This window comes from Maylandia zebra, linkage group LG20 (genome assembly GCF_041146795.1).
Source record: "Maylandia zebra isolate NMK-2024a linkage group LG20, Mzebra_GT3a, whole genome shotgun sequence".
NCBI lineage: Eukaryota > Metazoa > Chordata > Actinopteri > Cichliformes > Cichlidae > Maylandia > Maylandia zebra.
Genome location: NC_135186.1, coordinates 25,019,487 through 25,039,992, shown reverse-complemented (window position 1 = coordinate 25,039,992; position 20,506 = coordinate 25,019,487). Strand labels below are relative to the sequence as shown.

The following is a 20,506-nucleotide window of genomic DNA, read 5'->3' as shown; positions in this document are numbered from 1 at the left end:
GTTTCTGCAGTCCTTCCCCCATTATGTCAATACTTCAACCTGATTGATTAGACATGTCTCAGCACTAATGTAGCCTAGGATGATGCAAGTAAATGCATTAGGGTTTCATATAGCATTACTTTAATAAATGGTTATTGGTAATGGTAAAGCTTTTTCGACAGCAAATGCACAAACGAGTAGATTCGACATTTTCTTCACCCTCCCCCTTGTTTCTCTAAGCCTGACCTTGGATCCTTGCAGACAGCATGCTCAGATTCGGGTGTCTGAGTTCACAAATTCATGCGTATATCTGTGTTTGTGTGCGTGGCCTCAGCTGCAGCCCCAGCTGCTCCCCTTGTCCCTGAACATTGGTATCAAGAGGCTGTTCATTTTTGGAAATCATATGTGAGGTTCCACAGGGACCAATGTCTCAGAGCCCCCAAAAGAAGACTCGGACTGATTGAGTGTTCATTGCTTACTGTTGATGAAGACTTGGAATTGAGTCATTTGTCATCTGTGACAGTACCTTACTGGAAGAGAAGGATATAAATGCGCTTCATTTATTTATGCTCACAAATGCTGCTGCCTGTAAGAAACTAGCATCCATAAAGCTTTTTTTTTAGTACTGTCAGAAATATCATTATCGCAAATTTAGCACACATCTGTAGGGTTGATTCGAATCAACATCAGACCAGGATGTTCTTTGCGCAGACAAAACTGGAGAGGCATGCGTGTCGACTGTTGCCAGAGAAAGAGGGAGGAGAGCAAGCTGTGCCGGGCTGAGCTCTAAAACAGCCATCTGTGTCAGTGGCACCCCTCGCGTTGCCTTTACTGACCTGCCTCTCACTCTGTCACTGTAATTGGCATAGTAACCATAACAACAGCTCTCCCCTCTGGGGTGTGGGCACGTGGACGAGGGAGATCTCATCAAGAATGAGTATCGGGGAGTAAAGGGAACCAGCAGGCACAGATAATGTTGGCTTTGCATTGCAAATGATCAGTGCTGTGAATGCTGAGAGCTGGTGCTCGTATAGGGCATTGCAGTGATATGAACAGGGATAAAAAAACAAAAATCCAGAATCCAGCTCAGGCGCTAATATGGTGGTGCAGTGTATCTATAAGAGCCTATTGAGTCTCTGCTCTCCCTTGAGGCTTTTTCTTTATCTTCCAGTCTGCAGTAGATTTAGTTGGTAGACAATAGAGCCAACATACAATGCCTTCTTGTTTTTAATTGACTGCTAAGAATAAATGGTAAAGACAAAAGCAGAGTTTAAATCTTGCACTTAACACATCGTATCACACAAGACGGAGCAGAAAATTTTTCATTGTGGAGTACAAAACAAAACTAGTGACCTACACGTTAGACATTTCAGGAAAGATCCAACTCCATTTCTCTAAATGACCGCCATGAAAATTCTCATTTCTCATCAGTTAGTACCTGTTTGTATTATGTGTACTCTTTTTTTAGTATACTGACTGAGAGCTAAAGTAAGCTGCACTTTGATGGAGATTTTTACTCTCTAATAACACAGGAACCAGGCAGTAACATCTATAGTGTTGAGCCTTCAGGCTAACACAGACAGCGTAATGGCAACGCAAACCTGGTTTTGCTCTTTTTTTGCAGGTGTTTCACTTCATAAAGAAGGTATTTTATGGGAAGTCCAGTCTTCGTAGACGTTTGAGGAATATAAATTAACGTGTTTGAAGATGAAGACTGACTTCACACAGAATCTCTAATGCTTCCTTCGGATTGGTAGCCAATGTGAAGGCAGAATAAAACATGAAATGTAGTTTTCCCCAGCCGGATATGATGAAAGCTCTAACAAGCAATTAGTCATTATAACATAAAATAAGCTGGTAGAATTTCTGTAGCTACTTAGTATAACTAAGCCCCTGCTGCCCAGTTATGCTATTCTGATATTTCTTTATCAATGAGGATGACTTGATCAGTCAGCTGTGTAAAGGGCCTCATGAGTCTGATTAGTACATTTCTCTTAAACAGAGGCCTGTGTGTTTGTGCTTTAATTGCATGTGTCTACCTACTCCCAGTGGCTCCATCCCCTTTGGCGTTCTCTTTTTTCCCCCTTTCTCTCCTACCCTGCAACACAATAGATCCACAATCTGGCACAGCTTTGTGGTTGCTTTTAAGAGGTGCACGCCCTTCTAGTCCCATGACGGTGGAACATGCTGCTTCTCTTCTTGAGGCGAAATCATTTCACTTTTCATGACAATTTGCATTTCATCAAGTCACATGCAGGTGTGTTTCTTTGACCTCTGCTGTCTGATGATCTCTCTGGAATTTTCCTTTCCCATTAGCATACAGTGCATTGCCTCTGTCCTTTGAAAACATGAGCCGTCTGCCGTTTCGGTAGATTTCCTATAAGGCCTGGAGCGTTCGCCTGTTCAACCTCTATCTCAGTTGGGAGAACATGCTTCAACATGGCTTGAGTATCAGGTGGTGCGTTATGGCTGGCTGCAAGGAGCACTGGCAAAATTGGAAATGAGATGCGTGCGTATGTGTGTTGAGGCTGTGAAATTGTCCAGACCTGTGTGTGAATAATAGCCCAACAGCTCTGTGCTATGCAGCAAATCAATGTGGCTCTGTGCCAGGCAACAGCAAATATCTCTGCCTCCCTCGTTTGCGTTTCTCTCACTGTTTTTTTTCCCCCTCCTCCTGCTCCTTCTGCTTGGCACTTTTAATGCTTTGCATACATATAACTGTTCAACATGAAAATGCCAACTACATATTCAAGACCCCCTGTTACATTATTGCTTATTTGGTTGTAGAAAATTGGTTTTTTCAACGTTCAAATTTACAGAGAGAGAGCTGATTTTGGGGGGAAGAACTGTCAGGATAGCAGGAAGGAGATTAACTCTTCCCACTGCAAGAAAGTAGTGCAGAGTTAATCATAACCTCTGTGGATTTTTGTCAAAAGATGAAAGTGAATTTGTCTTTTCATTTCCCTCCGACTCCCACTGAAGAGTAAAGTCTGAAGTAAATAATTAGCTACTCTGTCATTCATTATAGCAGCTGTCACTGGTTTTGGTGTAATGTTCACTGATTAGCAAAAATGTACTCTGTAAATTTAGTGAATGCTTACAAAAAAACAAAAGCATGCACTACTGCCTGACATGATTTGCATTGCTTTCAGTACCTTACTGTACATGCGGTTGCAGAAATAACACAGAGCTATTATGTCCCACACAAATAGGTGAAATGTAGAGTAGTGTATCGGCCTGCTAGGTCACGCAAACAGTACGTGTTGCAGAGACACTTTGTTTCGCCAGTGGGTCTCTTGACTTTAACACAATGCTCCATCGCATGAACGGCTGAGAGCCGACAGCTAAATATAGAATCTCCACACACCTTGAAGCTATCTATCTTTTTCGAGTCTCTCGCTGTGCAGTGGCCTGTGAATGGAGATGGAGAGACGGACAGGAAGGTGGGGGGGGAGCATGCCTGTTTGTCGTTATAAACTGCAACTCCACGTGAGCTGTGATTCACGAGGCCAGAGAATCCATTTGGTGTATTTTTTTTCTTCTCCTGCCTCTCCTCTCTTCCTCTGCATTCGCTTGCAATGACAATGCTAACAGTGACTAGCCTTCAGTGTTGCTGAAACACTGCTTTGGTATCTAGGGTCAACTCCAGCACAGAATGAGTAACCAAACTGATCCAGATGACACAGTGTGATATTGTTTAATGTTTTCCACTGGCCCCCAAAGCCCCAAAATACAGCTAAAGAAACAAGAAGTCTCATTGTCTGGAGCTGCTTTGTTGTGCCTAATCGGGCACAATTTAGCAAGATTTTGAGATTGTTCATCAACGGCTAGAAAATACTATTGTTAAATGTTTTCTGAAACTTCAGTTAGAGCAAAGGTTGAGTTGGATTTCTCATTCGGTTAAATGCAATTGCACAATGGAAGGTGTTTCATTGTGGCTGGAAAATAAAATGAGCTGTTTGAGTCTTCTTAGTTTTATCCCATCTCTATTTTGTCTGCCTTTCTTCCTGCAGTGGGCTTTGCTTTCCCAGAATGCAAGACCCCAGGAGGCTAAAGTAAAACCTTAACAATGAGATGTTTTGAGCTGGACCAGAGATACAAGTGTCAAACCCAAATCCGTCCTTGGTTTTCTAATTGGGTTTTGTTACTAAGTCTTCAAAAAGACTTCCTGCCCTTGCAAATCCATCCCTGTGCTTTGGAGCCTATTGTTCTTAATCTCCTTTCCAGAGGGTCTCCAGTAACTGTATCTTTGTAGATCACGTTGTTCTTACTTGATGCCACAGAAACTGTTTTCTTCGCCAGTGGGAAGGGAACTGAAAATAGAATTTTAGATGTGTACTTCTGCTCCACAGGGCCTCTGAGACCGGCTGTATCGATCTGTCTGTTACCTGATGGAGACCCAAAGCCCATCTCCCTTGTGCTCTTGACTCACTGGATTAGAGAAGCCCATGCAGCGGGATTCTGGCTGAGAAAACCAGAATGAACTATGTAACCTATATTCTTCCTTTACCACATAAGGCGTTGAAGATTACTAAGTAGCTGTCATGTTCAGAAGCAAGTGTTTAGCGAATCCTGAGCAGAGATCAAAAAGCAGAGAGGTGTGATTTGATCTTTGAGTCTTGATTTGTCTCAGCTTCTAATCATTGTCACTAAAGGCTGCATCCTTGGTCAGATTGGAGGACAAGGCAGTGATCTCGCCATGTTCAAACATGTTTAAACAGCCTTTGTTAAACCTAAGACTTTTTTATCAGAGGACAATCTGCCATAGCAACATTTGTTTTGGAGAAAGATAAGTTTGCAGATGACTGTTTTAGTTTAACCCATAAATGCAAACATCTCAGAGAAACCAGTAATTTGATATAAGCTTTGTCTAAGACTAGAAACATGGCAGCTTGCAGTCTCCATCGCAATGCACTCTTTCCTCTCACACCTGGACAACAACAACACCTACGCCAGAATGCTGTTTATAGACTTCAGTTCAGCATTCAATACAATCCACCCCTCACAACTCATCAGGAAACTGACAGACCTGGGTATCAGTTCCCTCATCTGCAAATGGTTACTGGACTTCCTGACCAACCGCCCCCAACATGTCCGGCTGGATAACCGCTGCTCATCTACCATCACAATGAACACCGGTGTACCACAAGGCTGTGTGATGAGCCCTTTCCTCTACTCCCTCTTCACCCACGACTGCAGACCTGCTGATGGTTCCAACACCATCATTAAGTTTGCAGATGACACCACGGTGATTGGCCTCATCAGTGACAACGATGAGGCTGCCTACAGGGAGGAGGTGGATCGTCTGGCTGAGTGGTGCGACAGAAACAACCTGCTGCTTAACACCGAGAAGACCAAGGAGCTCATCGTGGACTACAGGAGGAATGCTGACCCACATCCACCCATCCACATTAAGGGGACGGCTGTGGAGCGTGTGAGCAGCTTCAAGTTCCTGGGAGTCCACATCTCCGAGGATCTCACCTGGACGACCAACTGCTCCAAGCTGGTCAAGAAGGCTCACCAGCGCCTCTTCTTCTTGAGGACTCTGAGGAAGAACCACCTGTCCTCAGACATCCTGGTGAACTTCTATTGCTGCACCATCGAGAGCATCCTGACCAACTGTATAACAGTCTGGTACGGGAACTGCTCTGCCTCGGACCGGAAGGCGTTGCAGAGGGTCGTGAAAACTGCCCAGCGCATCGCCGGAGCACCACTTCCTGCCATAAAAGACATCTACAGGAAGCGGTGTCTGAAAAGGGCTGGGAAAATCATCAAAGACCCCAGTCACCCATCACATGGACTCTTCACCCTCCTGCCCTCTGGGAGGCGCCACAGGAGCCTCCGGACTAAGACCACCAGGTACCGGAACAGCTTCTTCCCCACAGCTGTCAGACTCCTGAACTCTGCCTCCTGACATCTGACCCACGTTAAACTCATGGACTGAACATACACACACCCACAATGGACAACTGTACCCTCAAACACAATAATAACATGGACTGAACCACCACTCACAACCACTAGCACTTTATATAGCCTCTGTAGAAACTATCTACACCCTCACTTATCTTAACTGCACTACTGTATAGCTCTGTGTAAATAATCATTCTGTACATTCGATAATCTTTAATCCTACAACTGTTTACAACTTGCATAGTTCCCATTTCTGTATAGCTGTATATCCCAGATTCTGTAAAGTTATTTATTTCATATTCTGTATAGTTTTTCATATTTATATCCTGTTCATATCCTGTACATAGCTTGTACTCACTACAGCCTGTACATACTTATAGTTATAGAATATTCACAACATACTTCATACCGTGTACATTATAACATACCATAATAGACCCATTTCTGTAATATACTCACATATCTATATTATTGCTAATATATATTGTAATATATCTATATCACTAAAGCACTTCTGGATGGATGCAAACTGCATTTCGTTGCCCTGTACCTGTGCATGTGCAATGACAATAAAGTTGAATTCTATTCTATTCTATTCTATTCTATTCTTCAGTAGTCTGCCTTCTTCATGTGCCCACGCATCTGTCTTCATTAATCTTATGACTTGGGTTGTTAGATCCTGTTAGGGTGAGAGAAATGTAAGAGGAAGTAATCAGACAACACTGTCATCTGAGGGGGGAAAAACCAAAAATCAGATGTGACTGGACTAATTTTGTCAGTTCCTCAATCACATGAAGCTTTATCATCAACAGTGATCATGCACTATGATGTACTAAGATCTCTAAAAGCCAGCCTAGGGTATGACCAGCCCATAATGTATGCTGTCATCTGGGTTTTGTGGTGGGATAAATCTTTTGAATTATTAGCTCTTCCTTTAGCTGTAGTCATCTGTGAGGAAATCCAGTCCATACAGCTCACTAATAAAGACCTGTCTTTGATTAGCTTTTAAGAGATTAATAATCCACATTCGCATGTCCAGTGTTAATAAAACTGCAACATATGGCAAGCTAAAGATGAATTATAAACTGGGTGGGCAGCTCACTGTGAGATAATAGGCTTGGTCGCGTGCAGCCCCAATTTGCCCTCCTTTAAAGTAGCCTAAACCCACGCTTGGGGAGCGGAGATTAAAGGCCTTGGGTCACTGGGTTTTTGACTAGGGGCTCTGCGTGTTTGAAGGGCAGGCCTCGTAGATTGGATTGATTGGAGTCTTATTCAATAAAACCTATGCATCAAGATTATAATGATGGGATTCTCCTGATTACTGATTGGGTTAATCCTGTCTTTTCTAATAACTTTCTAATAAAATACAGCCTCCTGCTGATTGATGATTTGATTTGGAGAAAGGTGGCAGATGGGGGAGTTATGCAGACACGTATTTAAGTGATACTTTTATCTAGAGCTGCAAATAAAAGGCGAACAACTATGAACACTGGTTATATGTGGTTCAGTCAGAGTAGTATTTTTCTTGTTCTCACAGTGCATTTTCTGTTCAGAGCACTTCTAGGCTAAATGCAAATAGTCAGTCAATGTGTGGGTTATGTTTTTTCCCTACTAACTCATCTTGCTGAAGGACCAATGAGCTTACACTATGGCGACCGTAATCTGTCCCTGCACAGTTCACAGGAATTGCGGCGACTCCTACAATATCGGTGGGATTGTAGTGAAATGTAGGGAAAATTAGGATATTTACATTTGTTAGCCAGTAACAGAGATGCTTCTAAATGAAACACTGTCAATTATTTCTTGCCAAGTTGTGCTTCAGTCATCATCTTTCCTGAAATGTAAAAGCTATGCTAGCTAAACTGCTAAAGCAATGATGTCATGCTCCACTGTAACCCATTAAACTAGTTTTTCAGTCACATATACCTCTTAAATCCTGGAAGTAGGTCAGTTTGACTAATACAAATTTCCTGATTTGCCTCTATCTAAAGGAATTACTAGGATTAATACGATACACAGTCACACAGAGAAAATCCTGCAGCAGCTAGTCACGTGCAGTATAGGCAGTCAGAGAGAGGAGAGAGTGCGCTGCAGCTGCAAACAAGGTCAGATTCAGTGCCTCAGGTGATTTCAGATTACCGCCTACACTCGAGCTGTGAGGCAAGATGAGAATCAGAATGCCCATCCGATCACCAGCGGGTACAGGATTGAAAATGAAATCTGTAATCATGAGGTGATTATTTTGAGAAGTGAAAGTGTAGCCTAACCTAGATTCAGCTGCAGTAAAGGTCGCCGTGTCACTATGTGTTTGTGGCTTCTGCCTTGGAGGTTATAGCAAATTAGGGACAATATAGCACTTATATTAATGAAGCAGTCTGTTTCATATTGCACAAACTGCTATTCACAACCTTTAAGCAGACTGCCTCTGATAGAATGTAGAGGCTTTAGCTCGTAAGTTCTCCATAGTTGTTTAATCTTCATAAGTTCATCCCTTTCATGCAGTCTGCAAAATCAAATAATATCTGTTGACCTTTCTTTACTCTGTTATGATCTCCTAAGGTATTAAGAGCATTAGAATACAGGATCTCGTGATCACCCAGACACTAGTGCATTTGCTCTACTTTTCCTGTTTGGTTTTTCCATCTGTGGAGTCACTGCAGAGTACATGCAGGCCAATATCCTGCAGCTAACAGAGGAGAGAGGGGGAGGAAATGGGGGGAAGACAGGATCACGCAGCCCAGATGGAGCCTGACTGATTATCTCTACAGAGCAACTGCAGTATTTTTGGGGAGGTTTTTGAGCCTCAGCTAAACCACAGTAGAAGAGATCATTGTCGCTCTGGAGAGGTTGAATCACAAATAAACTTATGTCAGTCACAAACCTGATAGATGAAAATGAAAATGGCAAGTGATGCTTCATACACAAATCTCTAAATATTCTTAACAACCCCATGACACTATAGTTTAAACCAGCAACTCTCTCCTCTTTCACTGTATCTCCAGGCCTTTGGACAAGCCTACTCCAACCACAGGAAGGTGGCGGCAGATGGAGAGAGCCGAGAAGAGTCTCTGATCCAGGAGTCGGCCTGTAAGGAAGCCTACTATGAGCAGAGAGTCCTGGAACTGCAGAACGAGCTCCGGCAGACACGCAACATCCTCACCAACACCCAGTCTGAGAACGAACGCCTTAATGCCATCAGTCAAGATTTGAGAGAGGTAAAGGGAGAACCAAAATCCCACCACTGTTCTGTTTCTATTTTCTAAATAATTTTGAAATTGATTTGTTGTTTGATCAGATGTCCCTAATCGTCACTTCAGTATTGCAGTAACTTGCAGAAACAGTATTGCTCTAACCTGCTTTTTAGAACAGCTATTTAGAACATTGAGGGTGTCTGTTGATCATTTATCACCTGATGCATTTTATCTTTCTGCAAAAGCTGCAGAAAACAAACAGATATTCTTATTTATCCCTATCCTGGTATTATTTTTCTCCAGAGTAATCATTGTGCTTTTCATTTTTGCATTAGTTTCAGTTGGTTGTTGAGACTTGTGATGTACACCTACAGTACCTTTATTTGATTGACATTGCTGTCCAATCCTCTGTTATGCAGGGTGTAATTGCAGAGTCTGCTTTTTGACATGCCAAGACAAGATTAAACGTTCTCTAATGACTAGAAACACCTTGCCTTTAAGCCTAATGTGTTGTCCTTAGCACCTAATGCAGTCCAGGGTGTAGTTGTTTTTTTACAGGAAAATACTGAGACCATGGGAAATATGCTGTGTTACAAAAGGATTTTGTAACACAGCATAGTTATTTGGACTGCTGCCTTAACTCATTAGAAACATCACTCGTTATAAAAACCCCACCTTAGACAAGCCCTTTTCTGATAACCAGAAGCACAAGGAAGTTGTTTCTCAAAACTGAGCACACCCTTTGGACATTCCTGTACTTTATCATACATATAATTATGGAAACCTTTGTATGTGTCCCAATTTGGACAATGTCTCCCACTTTTACTGTTTCAATTTACATATACTCACTGCTAATTTGCCCTCATTAGAAGAGACAATTGCACAGCACATAGTGTATGTAGCTCATGTTATTTGCCAATGGTCATGTATGTCCAATGTTGTGTGACTCAGTTGGTGAGGAGGTTAAAATTACAAGAGTGGACTATATATTTAAATCATGCTGCGCTTTAGGGAAGGACTTTTGACACAAAGACGGGAGACATAAAAGTAAAAAAACAGTAACAGAGGCTGGCAGGAAGGCAGGGGGAAGCTTTCACCATTCGAGCTCCTCGCTCCCTTGACGGGCAAATCAAGGCAGGAATACTAAAGAGGGAATCTTAAGTCACAAGTTGTTTGAAGAGTTTGGCTTCGTGTCAAAGAAAGAAGTGGAGTAATGCTAATGCTAATTGCATGCTGATTTGAAAGGGGAATTTATTTGCACTCACAGCTCTAGGTTGGGTGCTTCACATGTCAGAGAGCACTTTCTGCACACTCTAATTTATTCGGAGTGCATTGGTTCCAAAAATACTTTTCATTTTGAAAGTTAAAAGATCAGTGTTAGCTCTATCGCTGGTTCTATCCCACTCACCCAAATGACACCTTGGGATAGGATTCAGGAGGTGGATCGATAGATGTATGAAAGATTAGTGTTGCTATACCCGTTCCATACATATATCTCCACTCCAGCGCTGTTCAACACTCAACAATAGGCCTATATTCTGCAGTGTGATATTAAGGGTGTCTGGTTTTGTTTCTGTCTGTTCTGATAGCTAATGGCACCTAATCTTGTTGTGTTTGTGCACAGCAGATTTAGCTGAGTCTGCTGTTTTGCAGGTCAAGTTGGTAATTGGGAGGGTGAAGGACTCCCCTCCTGAGTCCCAAGACTTTGGTAGACATCTGCTTGACACAGATGTCAGCAGTGTTTCTTCCTCAGATTAGTGAAAGACTTAAAAATGGCATGTCCCGCACAACGACTTAAGTTCCAGAAAGCTCTAAATTCCACTATAATTAGGTCAGCTGCTGCTCAGCTCTGCATCTACACTGGTATAATTCGAACGTTATTGAAGACAGATGTGCCCCACTAGAAATGTTTTTGTAACAGAGGAGGAGTTCCCCTTTATAAAACCTTGCACCAGCTTCCATTCATTCATCAGTTTCCAGCTTAAACATAATTACTGATAACATGCCTCTTAAATCTTTAGTTGAATCTTTGAGAGAAAAGCAAATACAGCCTTTGCTGCATGTCGCATGTACAGCTGTAACTGGTGTTGCACTGGTGGTCTCCTTGGCCTTTCTGCAGGTGCCATTCCCTTTATAAACACTCTGTTGCATAGCAATGGGCCCCGGACAGTTCTAATTGGTTGGATAAAAGGGTCTAGAGTGTAAATCACACCATGTATGGGAGATAATGATGCCCTTCCAACTGTACGTTGGTGGGTGCTAGGAGTGTGTCTGGCAGGCAAATAGAGGCAGCCTGGGCACTGAGGCTGGCATTGTGAGTGGACTGACATGACTGAAAGAGGCCTTTGTCTCTTGGATTTCAAATTAGCCCCAAAGTGTAGGCTGGGAGAGGAGGAGGAGAGCCCTTGGAGATGATAAGAATGGTATGAGAGAAAGACAAGGGGGCCTAAAATCCGTTAGAGAACGAGAGACGCTTAATGGGACTAAATCCAAGGAAAATTGAGGACTGTCCTGCTTTTCCCAGACTGCATGGCTAATCAAATTGAGAAAGGAGTGTGACTGAATGACTCAATTTTTCTTTCTTTTTTTCATGGAATGCAGCTGACAGTTGGGTTGTAGGCCTTTGTGTTTGTTTTAAAGTGAAGTTTATGTATTTTCTTTTATTTTTTTAGTCCTGCAATTCTACAAGGTTCCTCTGAAGAGCTGTTTTATTTGGAGTGGAATTAAGATCACTTAAAGAATTACAAAATGCATGAGAATCACAATTTCAACTATAAGAAAAGCATCACAGTACATGAATGTGGAAGCATCACTCATTATAAATGGATTTTGCCTCTCTGTAGAACAGTTCATTTATAGCCATTTTAGTTGCTGGTTTTCAGCCCGTTTACATGCCACACATTTAAGCCTACCAGGCACTCTTCCGTGCCAAAGACTCAAATGTTAGCCCAAAGCACTGATAAGACACATTTCAGTGCTACACTGCAGTCTACAGGATTATATCCACACAAAGAGCCAGTACCATTGTGGGGAGGCGCACTCTAATAGGCATGACTTCATTAAATTCAATCTCGTGTCATGAGAGGAATGTGCCTCCGACGATGCCTCACAGAATGGGAACCTCCGTTGCATGCCTTTCAGGAAATTATCAAGCAAAGATGAAGAAAAAAGGGTGAAAATGTTACCAGTGTAATTCACTCTATTCGCTCTTTTGTCTTATAGAGTGTTTCCAGCACAGCATAATTGTGCTTTCAGTGATTGCTTATAGTACACAGTTTCTTTTGCATGAGTCAGGATGTTGTGTTGACACACTTGCTTGTGCTTTCACTTCAGGTCTATTGTTGTCCTTTGATATTTCACATGCTTGAACCATCTCTCTCTCACTCATAAGTTGGGTGTTGTGCTGTTTTATCTGTTACCATAATGTGGAAGCCATTCAAACGTTAAACATGACTGGTTTTTCCACTTCATTGGCACAGTAAATGACATCAAGCATCGGCCTACCTCCCACCCCTTAATTTAAGTGCTGTTTAACTATCTGGATTAAACACCTGACCGAGTAGTGGGGAATTAAGAAAAGGGAGGTGTCTGCACTGATGAGATGAGATTGAACAGTCGGTTGAAGATCTCTGCTAAAACAAATAGAAAATAAAATGCATGCTTTTCAGTGGTGCAATAGTAGAACGGAGCCTTTGATGCAGGATGTTACAGCTGTGCTGCAGTTTTACGTTGATTATTGTAAGGTCAGAGTTGAGTGGTATAGCGATCCAAGAGAGGATGCTCTTTGTTCGCCATTATCATCTGACATGAGGTTAATGGAATAGGACTCAAAGAGGGCTCTGCGGTGTTGGTGTTGACTGCCCTATTTTTTCTTCTTACATTAATGCCAAGACAGATCGACTCTTGTCCTGCTGTACTGACAAGATAGGGAGGCTATATGCTAGGAAAAGGTTTAAAAAATGAGTTCTCAGAAAATAATCAGTAGTAGAAGAGCTGTGAAGACACCAAAGACAGATACAAGCCAGATTGACCTTGATCTTTTTACACAAGCCATGGTTACTACTGCTGTCACAAGTGATCTACATCCTAGTCAAACCCTCCAGATATTATGTGGGTTAATTAGAGAAACAACATTATCACTTTAGCTAGCTGCTTCTCTTCTAGACTCAGGCTTTCTGAGGGAGCATCTGATGCATCTGGGTACCTTCACATTTTGTTGGCAAGTAAGATTATGACAAAAAATGGCAGATAAATTTGCCTGAATTTTTTTTAGTCAAGTTATGACATAAAGCTTTGAACATGCATTCTTCATTTAAGGTTTAATTCCAAGCACCAATCAGGGTTTTCATGGTAGATTAATGGATGTTAATAAATCAACAACAAACCCATTGGCCTACACGTTCACTTAAACTAATGGGTGTAAACACATTTGTTCACTCTTCTGCACTCTCATCCAAATGACCTCAAAAACACTAATTCACTGTACACCCTGTGGGCTTTTCCACAGTGTCGCATTGTGCTAAGTACCACCAGCCACTCATTCACCAGGTTCCATTCACATTTTAGCTTTTCACAGTCTGAGTGAAAAGTGTGACCTTGGCTGTGTTTTTGCTCCCTAGTGGAATCTGGGTAAGATGAAGAGAATGACAATTGGTTGCAGCAGGAAGGAGGATAAAAGCAGTTTTACTTTCACCCACATTCTTGGTGTCGACAGCAGTAGGATGCCCTTAGGCTTTATTTTTCCTTTGCTGTGTTTGAAGTTATACTGGGGGGGGTTGAGTTCATCTGTGATTTATTCTTCGTCTCTTCTTAAGAGATGGCTTTGGCTGCAAGTTTAGTTAGACTAAACATGAGCTGACGTGACCTTGAGTTACTTTAGAGACTGCAGGGCATTTAAAGTTTTTATTATTTTCTTTTTATAATCACTGAACTTGTCCGATCTTGGTTTTATCTGATAGAAAGATATGATAGGGCTAAAGTTTATCACACTGCCTCTTACAGCATTCTGGGATGCAAGAGCAGAGGTGAGGGTTGGAAAATGAAAGCAGCAGTTTTAGTGCAAAATGCAGATCAGTGGTGTCAGAAAAAGAAGCTGAGAAAGGGGGTAAAAAAAATAAAATATTATTAAGCTGATGTGCACTTTGCTTCAGGTCATCTGGGAGCTTCTCTGCACTTTGTGTATGTTTGTGGGGGAAAAAATGAATATGTGCAAAGTGAGGATATAGAGTGAAATTGAGGTCAGTGGAATGAGTGTGTTAAGAGAAGGAGCAGAAAGAGGATAAAAATATATTCATAGTAGGCCTGCTTGTGCTGTAATATAAATAATACAGCTCTGTGACATCTGGGAGTCTAGGCAACGCTTTCAGGGAAGCAAACCCCGGGTAAGAGACTAGTAAAAATGGATTTTGTTTTTCAGAAATGCAAGCTGGATTCTCTGGTGTTATTAAGAACACAGCAGGGCCTTTAACAAAGCATTAAAACATTCCTAATCTACACTTGTGTTAATCTGGAAACTTTGCGTCTGTGGCTTACTGGCTGATGGAACCATTTCTCATATAAATAGAGGTTAGAGTGGCTAAAACACATTTGGAAATTGCTCCGAGCTCTGGGAGATTTAAGTGGGCTCAGCCTTTCTATGCTGTCAAAAGCAGTTTACTGGTGACAAGAAAGCTCGAGATTTGAAATGGAGAGAGTTTAGACTGTCTAGCTGGAAGATGCTCTACGTCTCTGTGTCTCTCTCTCTCGCTCCTGACTGTATGACCTTGAATGTTCACAACTCTGCTGTGTGTAGTCTGTGCACATGCACACACTACCCCATCTCTGTTTTAAATATCTAATATATCGTGCCTTTGCTATAATGATGCAGCGTGGCTGAACAACCTGGTGTTTTTGCTGCCACCCACTTTGCATAAAGTGGCACATTTGTCTCTGTGTGTGTGTGTGTGTTTGGGGGGGCGTACGCGGCTGTTGTTTAAGGCAGCTGTCCAGACGTCACCTGTAGTGACAACAGTTACAAACCACACTTAAGCCTGTGATCGCGGCGCCTTGTCACCGCTCTCCTTTGGCGGCACCACAAATTTCCTTCACAATGTCGCACCTCACAGCCACACACACCCACATTATTGTGAATTATCAAAAACATCCCCCGGGGAGCCTCATTTCTCTCTCCCAGTTAAATGTTATTTGTTCTTTGTAGCAGGAACACATGTGGCCACCACAGCCTTTACTTACATTTTCTGTCACACAGCCAGGCTGTTGCCCTGTTCTCAGTCTTTGGGGGGCTCAGTGTAGCAGAGGATGTAGAAGCAAGGTGAAAGGTTAAGACCCTGCCATGCATTTAAATCAGAATGGAGTGGGATCTTAATCAGGTTCAGCGGCAGCTTGTATTCATTTGGACCAAACAGCACTGACCCTCCAGCTGAGGCACATAACCCTGACAAGAAAGTGACCTGAAAGCCAGCTGACACAGCTCGTCTGAGCCTTAATGAAACACTCGAATCTTTTAATCTAATATTATTTTGAATTTCTCCAAAGCTCTTTTTATTTTTGCTTTAATTTAGCTCTCGTTCAGAAGTCAGAACCACTCTGCAGAAGCTTAGTGGTAGGACAGAGCTCATGCATTATTTAGCAATGCACCGACATCAGGGCTTTTGCACAGCAAACACCCACACTCATTAGACATGCCCAAAACCCTGTTGAATTTTAATGCACCTTCGAACGTCAGCTTTAGCCCAGGTCTGCAAAAAGTGATTAATTATTACAGAGACAGGGGACAGGGTGTGTGTACTCGTCATCATTGGGGATTTAGTAACTTCTTTGTTATTTTTTTTTTAGTAAGCAAGTAAATTCTATTTCCAAAAAGAGTCACAAGAAATAGTCTCCTGAGACATAATATTGAGATAGGTTTTTTTTTTTTTTTTTTTTTTTAGAAGGATGAATTATTGTTTACTTTTAAAACAGTTTCATTATGTAATAAAGATATTGTACTCAGTTATGAGTGATGTGTGACTCCTGTAGGTCATTTCTCTCTGAAGGTTTCTGTGCATATTGGACTAAAAGGTGTTATTACCTCACTCTGCTTCCATTACAAATCTCACTGATGTGAATTCAGTTTTGACATGATGCCGATATGAGAAATTCTGCAAATAGAAAACCTCCCAGGAGTGACTCCTTTTATCCTGAAAGGATCTGAGAGCAAGGATTGTGATTTGGACACATGACGACTGCATGAGAGGAAGGGGCCACCTGGCTAGGGATTGGGAGGCTAATTGTCCCTCTGTTGTTAGGTTATCGCTGCCAAGGGAAGGACACGCATTACATATATACCAGCACGCAAACACACATGCAAATCCAAAACGTAGAGGCTGCTATTCTTGTCTTTCTGAGAAACAAATGTAAATATACGCAGATTCTTCTCCTGTTCAGGTGTGTGTGGATTGAACCTTTGCCACCCAGTACTTGCATACATGCTCACTTAGTTGAAAAGGCACAGCGCCCAACAGCTGTTAGCGAGTGTCCACTTACTTCACCTGAGAACTGTGATGTTTCTCACCTAAGTCCAGGTTACTTGTGCTTTGGAATGAATCAGCAGCAACAATAAAAAAGCATTAGACAAGCTAGTAAGGACATGGGTGGCTCAGCAGGGCTGACCGGATCCTTATGGCTTTTAGTTTGTTGGCGTGGGGGAAGGACATGCCGTTTACCTCTCTAACCCTTTATATAATTAATGGTGCCTTTTCTACACAGAAAGAGGGCTCAAACTGCATTTGGAAAACATCATGCTATCATGCAATAATTGCTAAGCAATCACACTATTGACATAATGACTCTTTGCATGTTTATTCTTTTTTCTTTTGTACCAGCATTTTGCTTTACTGGGACACAACTTAGCATATATCAGTATATCAGACAATTTTGCAATGAAATGTAGATAACCATTGCCATTTCTTGTTCTGGAAATGGTCCTTCTGTAGTTCCGTACAGGGAATCAACCCTAATGAGACTCCTCTTTAGAAAATTAGACCACTACAGAGCTTTCTATCCACTGAAAGGCTGTCACCAGGAGAGATAAGTAGGCTTCAGTCTCTTTGGTGCCATCAGAACTGGCAGGCAAGCACACTTGTGGCCCGCTGCCCAGATAGACACCTGGCACCTCCCTCTCGAACACAAAGAGACACACACACACACACACACACTTAGTTTGACCAGATGGGCGCTCTTAAAGTGTTAAAGAGCCCACGTGACACAAAAGGTTAAACTAAAGCAACAATATCCAGTCACTTGGCATCTCTCACACTTGGCCCAAGAAGATTGAAATAGTGGTCATTGACAGCTCTTCTTCTTCTCTCTCTGCCTATCTCCTCTGGCTTTACAGAGCAGCCAGATGGTGGAGCTCCAGAGGAATCAGCTGCGCGATGACATCAAGGAGTACAAGTTCAGGGAGTCTCGTCTGCTGCAGGATTACACCGAACTGGAGGAAGAGAACATCTCACTGCAGAAGCAGGTCTCCATGCTCAAGCAAAGTCAGGTGAGAAGAGAGCAACACTGCAGCTGTTCATGTCACAAGCCTGAATCATTTAAATTGTGTTACAGGTGGAATTATATTAGCAAAATGAAAAGGGATGGGTATGAGAGCAAAAATAAACTAAATGTGCCTTCACTGCTATCATGAAGCTCACTCTTTGGCATATTTAAATGAACTAAAAATATTTTTCCATTATATTGCAGATGCTTTAAAAGATTAGCCTTAATTACACAGGCATACCACCTACTTTGTCAACATATATTAACTGTATGCTGGATTTTAGTAGCCCTCTTACATACAAGCTCAAAAACTTTGCGCTTTAACATTCAGATTTAAGTGTGATATTAAAATCATCCTCAGCTTCTTCTTGTTTTCCCATAATGTCTTGCTGTGGGAGCATTTGAAAGACTCAGCAGCTATATCAGAGAGTCTATCATGGTACAAAACACTTCCTGGGTTTATTCAAATGCCATGAAAGCTAAAAAAAATCCTCTTTTTACATAAAGCGCAGCTATATTTACAGCATGGATATTTCCACTTGATGATGCTGTTTATGCCTGAGCTCTTGATCCTCTTCTTAACCCCTTGGATAGTGTTATATATTCATTAGACATGGCATGAATTATACAGATATTACTGCTGTTTAGGGAATGAAAAGGATTCCCAAATCAAATTCCCTTTAAAATCTAAATTAAAAGGAGAATCAGATGGATGTGTTCTTACCTAACATTATCTTGAGCAATTTTACAGCTTAATGGCTCATTTTAATTGGAGCTGCTAATATGCATTCTGTGATTCTGAAACTCGTGATAGTGGTTTCCTGTCCTCCCAGGTGGAGTTTGAGGGTTTGAAGCATGAGATCCGTCGCCTAGAGGAGGACACTCAGTTCCTTAACAGCCAGCTAGAGGATGCCATCCGTCTAAAGGAGATTGCTGAACGTCAACTGAGTGAGGCTCTGGAGACCATCAAGACGGAGCGTGAGCTGAAGGCGTCCCTGCGGAAAGAGCTTTCCCACTACATGAACATTGGTGACACTCTGTACAACAGGTAAATGGAACAGAAACCAGGTTCTCATACACTTCACAAGAGAAGCTCTTAATAACATACAGTTTCCACATTGTTTCTTCAGTCCTCTCAGCATTTCTCTGGATGGTCTCAAGTTCAGCGACGATGCTGCAACTGAACCTAACAACGACGAGGCTCTCCACGGATATGAGAATGGCTTCATCAAACTGGCCAATGCCATCACTGACGACAACCGGATCCCCATGCCTAAGAAAGAAGAGCTTTTCCGTCCTGTTCCCAGCCTTGTTGATGACCTGCTCAGCGAACTTAACATCTCAGAGATCCAGAAGCTCAAACAGCAGCTGATGCAGGTTTGTGTTTTTGCATGAGAGCTTGTGTTTTCTGCTCACGATACAATATACGGTGGTCTGTTTTCATAGCAATGCTTTCTCAGCTTATTTCTCTTATTGGGTGTGAATCATTTTTATGCTGTTACACACTGAATTATTACCAGGAAACGCTAGAACGAAAGACATGCAATTCCTGTTTAGTGGCTCATGTAAGTGGTTTTTTAGACTTTGAACTATGACTGTTCACAGTTGCCAGTTTATTAGCATCACTTAGATCAAAGTAATCTGATAGTTCAGCAATACTGGAAGTTATAATGTTCAACTTTTGAAATTCAGTTTGATTGGGTTGTTTTGTTTTTGTTTGTTTTTTTTACAAATAATCCTATTTTGTTCACTCTATTTATGTTTGTTGGCAAAATAGCAAAAGTTGAATATGTCTGTATAAAATGCAATTAATTCCCAAACACTCATAAACATCTTTAAATGGTTTTACATTTTTACAAGTTACAAGTTAAAAATTGTCACATTTACACTAGAATTTATTGGAGGGCTGTGGGGATGGACTCCTTCAGTGTTAACTGGGTGTAGCTGACCTGAAATCTCAGTGTATATTTGGTTGAACGGAAGGTGATCTTACAGCGGAGCGTTGTATCGTGCCCCAGTCTGCTGCAGGGATCTAAATCTCCTTACAGCAAAGTTAATCCAGGGAGACGCGCACACATATCCTGCTCCGTGTGACCCCAAGGCGGCGGGTGGTGGCACCGGAGGACCTGCCATCTGCTTGATCATCACTCCATGAGTCCAAGGCCACAACTGATTGGGCACCATGGTTACCAGAAAATACTAGCAACCTGTGGATAGTGGATAGATTTGATGCCTAAGTCTTTTTTTTTCTCCCTTCATCAAACATAAATATGGTTGCTGGATTAATGTGGGAACTTGAAGCCACCACAGTGCTGTTTATTGTAATAGACAGACTGTCAGACTGTGACAAAATCCCATGTTTGATATGACCCAACAACATATTATTCAGCCCACTAAGACCTTCTGACACATCACTCCACAGATTCCTGGCAGCAATCAGAGCAGAGGAAACAAAAAACATTCCTTCTCATTTAGTCAAACTCTGCTGCTCCTGTGTCTTAACTCATACTATTCTTATTCCTTTAGAGATAAATCCCAAACGTCCACTCATTGGAAGTTAACTTATTAGTCCTTGGCAATTCAGCATTTACGACAGATTCTGCAGGATAAGGATGGCCACTGCTATGCTGACTGCCCATAAACACTATTTCAAGCATTGGTGTCTCATAAAAGTTTTTAATGTGACCACTGATGTAAATAAAGGAGTGCTCTTGAGCACAACAAGCCGATCTGGTAAAGCATGCAGTCACTTCTAGAAATGAATCTTCACGAGCTATTGTGAAATAATAAATTATGCATGCAGATGAGCATGATACTTTAATATTATTTACAGAGCAGATTCCGAAATAGCTCAGTGCTTGCAAAAGCACAACTTTGTGTGCGTCTTTGTGTAAGATGAC

At 41.9% G+C, this 20,506-nt stretch overlaps 1 protein-coding gene across 5 annotated transcripts in view; it reads left to right on the top strand.

Moving 5' to 3' along the window:
• Positions 1 to 20,506, top strand: part of LOC101465152 (protein bicaudal D homolog 2) — a 42,098-nt gene that overhangs the window by 8,982 nt on the left and 12,610 nt on the right. For all 5 annotated transcript variants that reach the window (XR_013095005.1, XM_004546153.4, XM_012917816.4 and 2 more), the window contains exons 2-5: positions 8,895 to 9,107; positions 17,458 to 17,610; positions 18,440 to 18,654; positions 18,737 to 18,983. Coding sequence is in view for 4 of the 5 variants with exons in the window: in XM_004546153.4 (XP_004546210.2) it covers positions 8,895 to 9,107; positions 17,458 to 17,610; positions 18,440 to 18,654; positions 18,737 to 18,983 (828 nt within the window). In the remaining variant the exon portion in view is untranslated. The remainder of the gene's footprint in view (positions 1 to 8,894; positions 9,108 to 17,457; positions 17,611 to 18,439; positions 18,655 to 18,736; positions 18,984 to 20,506) is intronic.